This window comes from Adiantum capillus-veneris, chromosome 27 (genome assembly GCF_014529385.1).
Source record: "Adiantum capillus-veneris isolate H3 chromosome 27, ASM1452938v2, whole genome shotgun sequence".
Lineage (NCBI taxonomy): Eukaryota > Viridiplantae > Streptophyta > Polypodiopsida > Polypodiales > Pteridaceae > Adiantum > Adiantum capillus-veneris.
This window is the reverse complement of record NC_140957.1, coordinates 8,758,057-8,768,312: the sequence shown is the minus strand read 5'-3', so window position 1 is coordinate 8,768,312 and position 10,256 is coordinate 8,758,057. Positions and strand designations below refer to the sequence as shown.

The 10,256-nt window shown below is 40.3% G+C and overlaps 1 protein-coding gene across 1 annotated transcript; it reads right to left on the bottom strand.

Moving 5' to 3' along the window:
• Window positions 1-5,858: 5,858 nt before the first annotated feature.
• LOC147421476 (uncharacterized) lies at window positions 5,859-6,239 on the bottom strand. Its single transcript, XM_086502940.1, has one exon. It carries the CDS (start codon window positions 6,237-6,239, stop codon window positions 5,859-5,861), a length of 381 nt encoding a protein of 126 aa, XP_086359066.1.
• Window positions 6,240-10,256: the final 4,017 nt, after the last annotated feature.

The following is a 10,256-nucleotide window of genomic DNA, read 5'->3' as shown; positions in this document are numbered from 1 at the left end:
AATGCTTGACATGACTATGAACGATTGCTCAAAAGAAAAGTCGGACTCGTCTTCTGGGATGACAGTCAAAGGTCTATGGTCAGCTTGGTTCACACTACCCTCAGTAGATGCCTTACTCCCTTCAGACAGTACAGATCTCGGCTCGATCTCAAATACATCAAAATTTTAATTTTTTGAATCAAAACCCAACCACTTACTTGACAGGTGGCTAGTTCTTTGCTCCTCTATTGAGTATATCTAATTTGTGCACAAACTCAGTCTCTGATGTCAGTCTTGGCAGACCCGTCTCAATTCTCATGCTCAACTGGTTCTTCTGTCAAACAAGGTCAAAATTCCAATCTAAAAGAAGATTTGAGATCCCTAAGACACTTTGAACACTTCTGTGAGGTCAAATTTTCAGTTTGTACCCTAAAATTGGCGAGTAGACATCCTATGCGTAGGATGTCCAACTGCTCAGATTTAGCCCAAACTTGCAGATTAGATTCTCCTTGATGTGCTTAACCCAATTATACCCTTACTTGGTGGTTCTGACACCTCTAGGCTGATCAATCACTCCAAAATCTGTTCCAGATATTGTAGGGTCTGTCCAGATGGTTTCCAAGTCAAATAAGCTCCAAATTGAACCAAACTTGGTCTACAAGCTTGTTAAATGCTAGGGAACACACTAGTCAAGTCAAAAGTTGGTTTGGGACCCTAAAATTAGCCCTGAGACATCCTACGTGTAGGATGTCTTTTTGCTCAGAATGGAGTAAAATTTGGTCCATAGGTTCCCCTTGAGTCTACCAACACACTGGTATGCTCAAAATTTCATTTAAATGTCAAAATCACACAAACAGCTCTTCCAAGCACAAACCTTGACAAAATTGTCGAAGTCTACTTAATTACAATTTGAATGTTCCAATGAAATGAAATTTGATATACACACTCAATTCAACTTGCAAAACATGTGTATGAAGTCAACTTATGGTTTGGGTATCTCTATGCTCATTAAACATCAAATAGATAGGATGTCTGATATTCTCCGTCTTTTGCCTTTTTGAAGCCAAAATAAGGTCAAACCCCTGGTTTCAAGGTGTACATAGAGTAAAACCTACCCAGTGAACACTCTGGTAACCTTAGAATTTCCAATTTCCTGACCCAGATGGCCCTAGAGACATCCTACATGTAGGATGTCTACTGCCTATTTCTTTTGACTGGAGTGTTCCTTATGCCTCTTTATAGCCTCTACACTTTGGTATCAAGCATAAACAACACAAAAAGCACAAAATTCACTCAAATCAAGCACTTTGTGAATTTTCCGTTTTCTAACCTTGCCTTTTACCTTTTGGATTCCAAAAACATGTAAAACTCTCAACTCAATATGTTCTTAGGGTAAAACCTACCCTCTGAACACTCTAGTAACCTTAGATTTTTCAAAATTTTGACCAGATAAGCTTGGAGACATCCTACGCGTAGGATGTCTAGGATGACAGAATTGGACCTCCCTTAAGTCTTGCAAACACCTCAGGACCACTCACAACAAATATTGATCAACCAACAAGCAATCAAATGCAACTTCCTTTCTTTTGAACTTTTACATTTTCACTCCTTTGATGAGCCTAGTAGCAAATATGACATGAATGATATGCTCAAGATCAAAATCAGAATGTCCTACTTACTCTACTCCTACTCATCATCACTCGGGATGGTAATTTGGTGTCCATGTCACCTGGCCTTACACGGACTCTCAAGCAACTTCTCACCTCTTCTACCTCACCAACTCCAAAATCAATCTGCAAATACTTCAACTCACTCAAACACCTATGTCTTGACTATTACTACCTAAGTCGAAGGATCTAGGCAAGACACACGCTCCCTAGCTTCTCTCTAAGACCAAAAGAGCCCACCACTCTTCGATCCTACCTACAAGAATGAATATAACTCTGGCAAGCCAGAGGGACCTCTATCCTCTAGGACTAGTCTCGGTCACCTACCTAAGGCCCTCATCCCCAGCAGCGGCGCCAATGTTGACGGATACGCCGTTAGCGGACGTCAGTACAACGAGAACTCACCCAACAAGATTTTCAGCCAAGGATGGAGCTCGACCCGTAGGCGCATGGAAGCAAGCAAAGGGTGTCAATCTCTACTCGACCGACTAATGACCAATTCCTACGAAGGTATCACTTCTAAGTCAATGCTATCTATTTAGTGAATGTGAGAGTGACCTACAATGCTATCTCAAGCTAAAGGCCTATCCATCGGTCTCAAAACCTCACAAAACTCAAGGGAAGTCCTCTACCCACTAGTAGGCTACTATCCCTAAGGTCTTTGTACCCAACCCATACCCAACACCCTCTTTGCAGAGATTGCGTAGTATGTCTGGTTGGAATTTACAGGTCACTGTTTCTAAAAACTAATATGCCTAATGTGTAGCTCTCCTCGCCCTCATCGCGTGGATATGCTGAAATACTAAAACGGATAACCACAACTCATCAAAACTCTAATAGAAGCTCGCGAGTGAATCTCCCAAACCGAGGCCGAACGCATGCAATGTTGGTGTTGCCGCGTAGCTCTCCTCATGGGCAACATGCTGCTGCTCTTCGTTCATGATTTTGACACCCGAGGTGCACGTAGCGTATAGATAAGCTCTCTCAGTCACACAGTACGACACAGAGATAAGACTCGTTTTGATAAAATGATTAAGGTTCTTTAGAAAGTTACAAAATTGGGTTTTATACCCTCATCCCTTGGATGCCCTAATGTCAAAGTCACTAACTCTAAAATAAAAGTTAAAATAATTACAAATTGAAAGCTCTTCAGAGCCCCGAATAATGTACAATGGTGAAAATAGATCCCGTTAATTACAAAAATAATCCAGTCTCATTGGGTCGGCTAACATAGGTCTTCTACCCATGGTACAGGAAACCTATTTTTTATAGTGATTCTATTTAGTGTCCTACAATCAATACACATGCACTATGTGCCATCCTTTTTGTGTATTAATAGAACAGGAGAACAAAATGGAGAAGAACTAGGCCTTACCATTCCGTTTTCCACAAGTTCTTTCACCTTTGTAAGCACAACTAGAACTCTTTATTGACTTGCCAAAAGCACTAGTATTTACAAGTGGTATGGTTCTACCCATCTCACTAGAATTTAGAACCATATCTCTTTCTCTAAACTTAAAGCAAACTTGCCTCTCATGAAACTTTAGGTTAGTAGCCATGTGATCAAACCATGGTGCTCCTAAGATTACATCTTCATGCTTGAGTGGGGAGATAAAGAAATCTTCTTTGTCCACATAGTTTTGGACATGGAACCTTAGCTTTCCAATCAAGGGAGTGACTGGAACTTCTTGGCCTTTAAAGGCTCCATGAGCAGGAATTACCTCTCCCATCTCAAAATCTTGCACTCCTAGCTTGGTGTCTAACTCATTAAATATGAAGTTATGAGTAGATCTAGGGTCAAAGAGAAATAATGCGTCTTGATCTCTTAACTTACCCCAAGCATAAGCAAGTGGTGAACCTTTGTGATGACCATCCTCTTTTGGAGATTCAACCATTGAAGCTCTAAGAGGTGCATTATGAGGTTTATTCTTTGCACAAGTCCTACAGACATGTCCTTATTCACCGCAATTAAAGCATTTGTTATCTTTTTGATAGCTTTGCAACTCATCATTAGATAGTCTATTTTTGCCTAAATAGATTCCCTTTGCCTTAGCTTTGTTAGAGCCATTTGAGTTGCCTTTGGAAGGGTATTGCATAGAATTACCCTTACCTTTGAATTCCTCCTTGTACTCCATAGGCCTTTGTTTCTTCACTCCTTGTTGAAAATTTATCTTTGAAGCAATAATTGAGTGATGAATGACGGCTGCCATAGTCTTTGGCCTTTGAGAGTTGATGTATTCATTCATCTCATCGGATAGCTCGGCTAGAAATTTTTGTTTTTGCTCCGTGAAGTCTATCTTTCTAAAGACAGTGGCTTTGAGATGTAAATCCCATTACCTTATCTATATACTTATTGATAGACTCATGGGACAATATCTTGAGGCTTCTCCACTCAGTAACCACTTTGTCTTCAGCTTCACTTGTTAGAAATTGCTTCATGGTAGCAATTCTAAGCGATTTCCATGTCTTTGGAGTTGTTCCATTAGCTCTCATGATAGCCCATTATTGTCTAGCGGACTTTTGAAAATACATGGCAGCATGACAAAGCTTGGAGGATTTGGTAAAGCCTTCAACACCAAAAGCAGCATCAAATTGTGGAATGAAAGCTAATACCTTGTTCGTTGCTCCAAAAGTTTCATCATAGGTAAGGAAAGTGGCGTTCTTTCCTCCTTATTTGAACTTTTTAACCTTCTTGGACCTCTTCCATGCAGCATAAGGCCTTCTATGCCCTCTCCTCTTTAGCTTATCCGAAGATTCACTTTCAGAGGAGGATGAAGAAGAAGAAGGATAAGATGGAGGTCTCTTTTTCTTCCTTCTTCTCTTGGAAGGATTTTCTTCTTTCTTGTCTTCATTTGAAGGAGACTTTGACGACGGGTGACCTTTTCCTCTTGGGAGGAGAAGTTGGTCGTTGTGGTCTAAGAGATAGAATCTCCCAATAAGCTGACCATTTTATAGTGTACACTAAAAAAAACACTTAACGCATGCAAACATAATTCATAAAACATAAATGAACAATACCTTTTTATTCCTGAGTATCGTGCAAATCATACAAAGCTTTATACTCTTGAAGAAGAGCTAAAGATTCCTTAAGTTGAGGCTCTTGTATCCAACGGGCATCTTCATCTGTATAACCGGAAAACTTGACCAAATATCACCTTAATATCTTGCATGTCCTTAAAACTTTGTCTTCATGCTTAAGGATCCTTTCAAGTCTTAGAATTTCTTCCATCTCCTCAAATTTTGGTGGTTCCTCCTCAATAGGGGCTTGAGGTGGAGGTCCTTTGTATGGCTTAAGCAAACTGACATGAAAGGCATTGTGTATACGCCAATGCTCTAGCAATCGCAACCAATAAGAGGTTGGATTGATCTTTTGTAAGATTTGATAGGGCCTTGCCTGTGGTATGTTTCAACCTTGCTTTGGGAAACTTAAGCAACACCCAATCATCTTCTTTTAATTCAAAATGACGACGGTGCTTGTCAGTAGCTTGCTTCTGTTTCATTTGTGCCCTTTGAGTGCTATCTTAACCTTAGTGAAGGTGTCTTACACATCCCTTACAAACTCAAAATTTGATCCGCAGAATAGGTGGAACTTTTGGACAATCGTCAACTATTTCAAAGGGAGTTTTACTAGTAGAATTATGGACAGTGTTATTATATGCATACTCTACTAATGGTATGTACTTTTCCCATTGATTACGTTGATCTACTTCATTTACATAACATTTAAGTAAATCTAGAATAGTGGAATTCACAATTTCATTCTGACCATCCGTTTCATGGTGATAGGCAAAAAAGAAATTGAGCATTGTTTCCACATTCTCTGCTAGCCCTCGCCAAAATAGACTAGTCATCCTTGGATCCCTATCAGATACGATACTTTTGGGAAACCCATGATACTTGAATATGTTACTAATAAAAAGATTGGCCATGTGTGGTGCCTTAATAGTCTTTTTGATAGGAATGAAGTGAGCTTGTTTACTAAATCTATCAACTATTTTCCATATTCCATTATTTCCACGCAATAACTTGGGTAAACCAAAGACAAAGTCCATGGCTATACTTTTCCAAGGCATAGTGGGAATAGGTAAAGGCTGTAATAGACCAAAAGATTTGTATCTATCATATTTAACCTTTTGGCAGGCCATACCTTTGGAGATATATTCATTAACTTCTTGTCGCATCATTGGCCAATAAAATATATAACTCCATGGCTTAGATTGTCGGTTGAGCACTTCTATGACCCGCATAAGGAGGTTCATGACACTCTTGCATCACCTTATCCCTGAGAGTCTTAGTGATGCACAGGCATGAGCCAAACATCAAAAACCCATCCTTAATGGAATAAGGAGAAACTTGCCTTCCTTGCACAACTTGTTCATAGATAGAAGCAAAGTCATTTTCACTCTTGTAATCATCAATCATTGATGTAAAGTCCTTATGATAAGCAATACTAACAGCATTCACCTTGGGCCTTCGTGACAAAGCATCTGCCACATGATTTTGCTTTCCTGCTACATGTGTAATATGAAAATGGAATTGTGAGAGAAAATTAGCCCATCTCATTTGCTTCTCACTCAATTTTGTTTGCGTCATAAAGTACCTAAGACTTTGATGGTTCGTTGGCAAAACAAAAGGTGTGCCAAGCAAATAATGCTTTCATGACTCTAGAGCATGTATAGCGGCTACTAACTCCTTTTCATAAATTCCAAGCACTCTTTCTTGATCATTAATCCATCGACTTTCATATGCGATTGGATGACCTTCTTGTAAGAGAACAGCTCCTAAACTGTCTCCACATGCATCACAATGTACTTTGAAAGGTTTACTTAAGTCAGGCAACTTCAAAAGAGGCTCACTTAATAACTTGCTCTTGAGCATTTGAAATGCCTTCTCTTCCTTGTCCGTCCACCGAAACTTAACCTTCTTTTTAGTTAAGTAGTAGAGAGGACCTGCAATCACTGAGAACTTTTCTATGAATCTACGGTAATAGGCGCACATGCCTATAAAACTTTGTAGCTCATGTAGATTCTTAGGCTGAGGCCCTTCCTCAATGACTTTCAGCTTCTCAGGGTCCATCTTGATACCATCTTTGAAAATTATATGACCAAGGTAACGTATCTCTTGTAAAAATAACTCACTCTTTTTACCATTGATAAAGAGCTTGTTACAATGCAACTCGTCCAAAACGTTTCTTAAATATTCCATATGTTCTTCAAGTGTTTTGGATAAGACAATAATGTCATCAAAGAACACACCTGTGAAAGAACAATATGGTCTAAATATCATATCCATCATTCTACTGATTGTGACAGGAGCATTTGTTAGACCAAATGGCATAACAAGGAACTCATATAATCCAAAAGTGGTCCTAAAGGCTGTCTTATGGATATCTTCAGGGAATATCCTTATCTGATGATAGTCACTCTTTAAATCAATCCTACTATAATAGGATGATCCTTGAAGCCTATCAAAGATATCTTTAGTTCTTGGGACCAAAAATATGTTCTTTATAGTGCTCTTGTTTAGTGCACGATAGTCCACACATACGATATGAACCATCCTTCTCTTGGACTAATAGCATAGGGGAATAGAATGGAGAGGAGCTCAGTTGGATCATGCACTTTTCTAGAAGTCCATTAACTTGAGCCATTATCTCTTCTTGTTGAGCTAGTGAGACCCTATATGGAGGTCTATTAGGTGGAGATGTACCTGGAACCAAGTCTATTCTATGGTCATCTTCACCTCTTGAAGTTGGTAGCTCAGTAGGTTTTGTTTTGTAAAAACAGTGTGCATGCTCATCTAAGAAAGACTTAAGACTAGCATCTAACTTTGGAAGAGGTTCGCTGGCGTGTAATGTACCTGACCTTTATCAATAAGATCATTTAGTTGTTTTCAAAAGTGTTTAGAAGTTCCCATTGTGACTAAGACTTAGAGGATTTTATCGGAACAATCGGATCGGAAATCGGACATTGTTTGAGAATTTTATGGCAAAACGAAAGATAAATTTAAAGAGGCCCCGAAATTACAGTGCGGCTTGATAAGAAGGTTATTTGACCTTAGTGAGTTGTTCTATGGACTTAATCAAGTCGAAAGACGCACTCTAGGATTTTACGACGCGTCAAACGGATTCCCAGAGGATTAACTACGGTGTTTTATTTATCTAGGATCAAATAGTTAAGGTTAAATGGTTAATTAAAGGCTTTAGACTATGGTTAGAGATAAGAGTTGACTTTGGGAAAGATAGAGATCCTTTAGGCTTGATCTAGGGAAAGAAGGAGTAATTTTAGGAAAGATGAGAGGAGATTTAGGAAAGTTAAAGAGAGAGGCTAAGAATGGGATTGCTTTCACTCCAAGAAAAGGAAATCAGATCCGCATCGCGCGCAAAAAAAAAAAAAAAACGAAAAGGCACGAACTCGTAACTCGACTTTTTCCTATTCTTAGAGCTCCCTCTCCACCCCAGAAACCTATATAAAGACCCCCTCACCCTCACTCTAAGATACACAGAGCTAGAGCTCTCTCCAGAGACGCTGAAACCCTGCCGGAGAAGAGAGAAACCTCTTAAAGAGCCCTCTCTCTCCTGCAAGCTCTCCATCTCCATCTCCATCACCATCTTCGCGCCTTGTCCCTCGGTTATTGAACTCTCTTGCTACACTCTCTTCGCAAGAAGAAGAAGAAACTCTTCTCCTATTCTCGAAGGAAGCGCTCTCTCCTACTCTATGCTCATAACCTCTCCTTGCTCATAACCTCCATAGCTCTCCTTCTCCATTCTCTCATCCGCTTGCGGCGAATCCGCGATGGCTCCAAAGAGAATTATGCGAAGCTCCAAGGATGCTCCTGTAACGTCGCCAAAAAAGATGCAAAAGAAGGCATCTTTCGCTCCCATCGTTGATGAATCGGAGATTCCACCGCTAAGAGAAGCTGTGATCGACCGTCTTCCATCGAGAGTTACAATCGAGCCCATGATTAATCGGGTAACTATAATTTTAATTATGCATCATTTGCATATGGACTTAGCATGTGAAGCATAGGATTACCTTTAAACTGTCCAAAAATGTGATTAAAATCACGCGAGACAAGCATGTGGTTGTGCATAGAGAGAGAAAGGAATAATGTTTGATGAATACTCTTTGATTTAGTAATAAGAATTGCTTGATGTTGTTTAATGTTGCTTGATTTAGCAATAATAATTTGCTTGATGTTGTATGAAAGAAAGTTGTTAGTTGCATGTGGGAGGAACCTCGCGGGTAGCGGGCTGCCTCGCGGCGGTTAGTGGGATGCCTCGCGGGTAGCGAGATGCCTCGTGGTTAGCAAGATGCTTCGTGGTTAACGAGAAGTTGTGCACTTCGCAGTTCGCGAAAGAAAAACCTTTGTAAAGGCTCTGCTGGTTAGGCAGGGGTAAGTCCGTGGTTAGCGGCATGAGTCTTGAATTAAAGTCATTGATTATGTTAGGAACTGTTTTATTAGAAACTGTTTGACAATTGTATGGGTGATGTTTGAAGGGTTGTTTAAACGAACGTGTGCCATAAATTAATTAAGGAACACTGTTTTTATATGTATAACAGTGTGGTAGTAATTAAATAACAAGTTGATGGGTGAGTGGTGGTGTGGAAAGCGGGGACTGGCTACAACGCTAGTCATTGGACGGGTGGACCCGATAAGTCGGGTGCTTTTCACAAGTAGAGTTAACGTAAGAATGGTAGGAATAGATGTCCCAACCTTAGGGGAAAGGTTGACGGCTGTGCTTCGTACTCAACGGGGAAAAAAGTGTCAACTCTATGAACCAAGGGTTTCTAGATGCATTGCACACTCTAATTTCAAGAAGGTAATGCGACCTTAGGAAGATCTGGTTAGAGTTTCGTGAGTTCAAGGGCAGTTCCTCATTTCGTCCCTTCGCTTTGCAAGGCAGAGACGGAGCGGATGTGAGGAGCTCTCCCAGCTCGCCGATTCCAGCAATTATGCATCTATTTGTCTACGCGTTGGACCCGCAATCACGTGAAGTGGCCTCCAACTATAGTCCTCATGATGACCTTTCTAAATAATGCATCACTAAAAAATAGCCCCGCTGTGTCCTCACTTACCCACGTGCAAGATTTGTGTCATTTGACCTCCTGACGCCACTAGATGCCATCTAATGCACCTGCTTACCTCATGGTGTGGGCCCGCTGATAGCTTCCTCAAGAAGTTTTACGCCCACTAACTTCTCATTATTATATAAAACCACACTGATGATGGTAATAATGAAAAACGATGTACTATGTACACACTGTCCTACATGTTTACATGTGGGTCCCACGTAACCACCTGGCTCTGGAGAATGGGAAATTCTTTATTCGATGCACCATGCATGTGTATGTGCATATGCGCAATCACTTCTTCCAAAAAACTCCTAACATAATTTGCCCATCCCCTAGCCTGCTAGATCATTCATGATCAACAACAGCAAAAAGAGATATGAGACTAATCGCATTGCAGGTTTCCTCATCCCTCATAGACATTACTGACAGCTCATCTTGCTCCACCATCATTAACCTAGCATGATATAATTTAAGGCGCAATCCATTTACCCTTGACTTATGTAGGACCCCATCCAAGTTAGCCAACTGATATGTA

Excerpts from the sequence above, each read along its gene's own strand:
- LOC147421476 (XM_086502940.1), bottom strand. The coding sequence starts at position 6,239 with ATGACGCAAACAAAATTGAGTGAGAAGCAAATGAGATGGGCTAATTTT.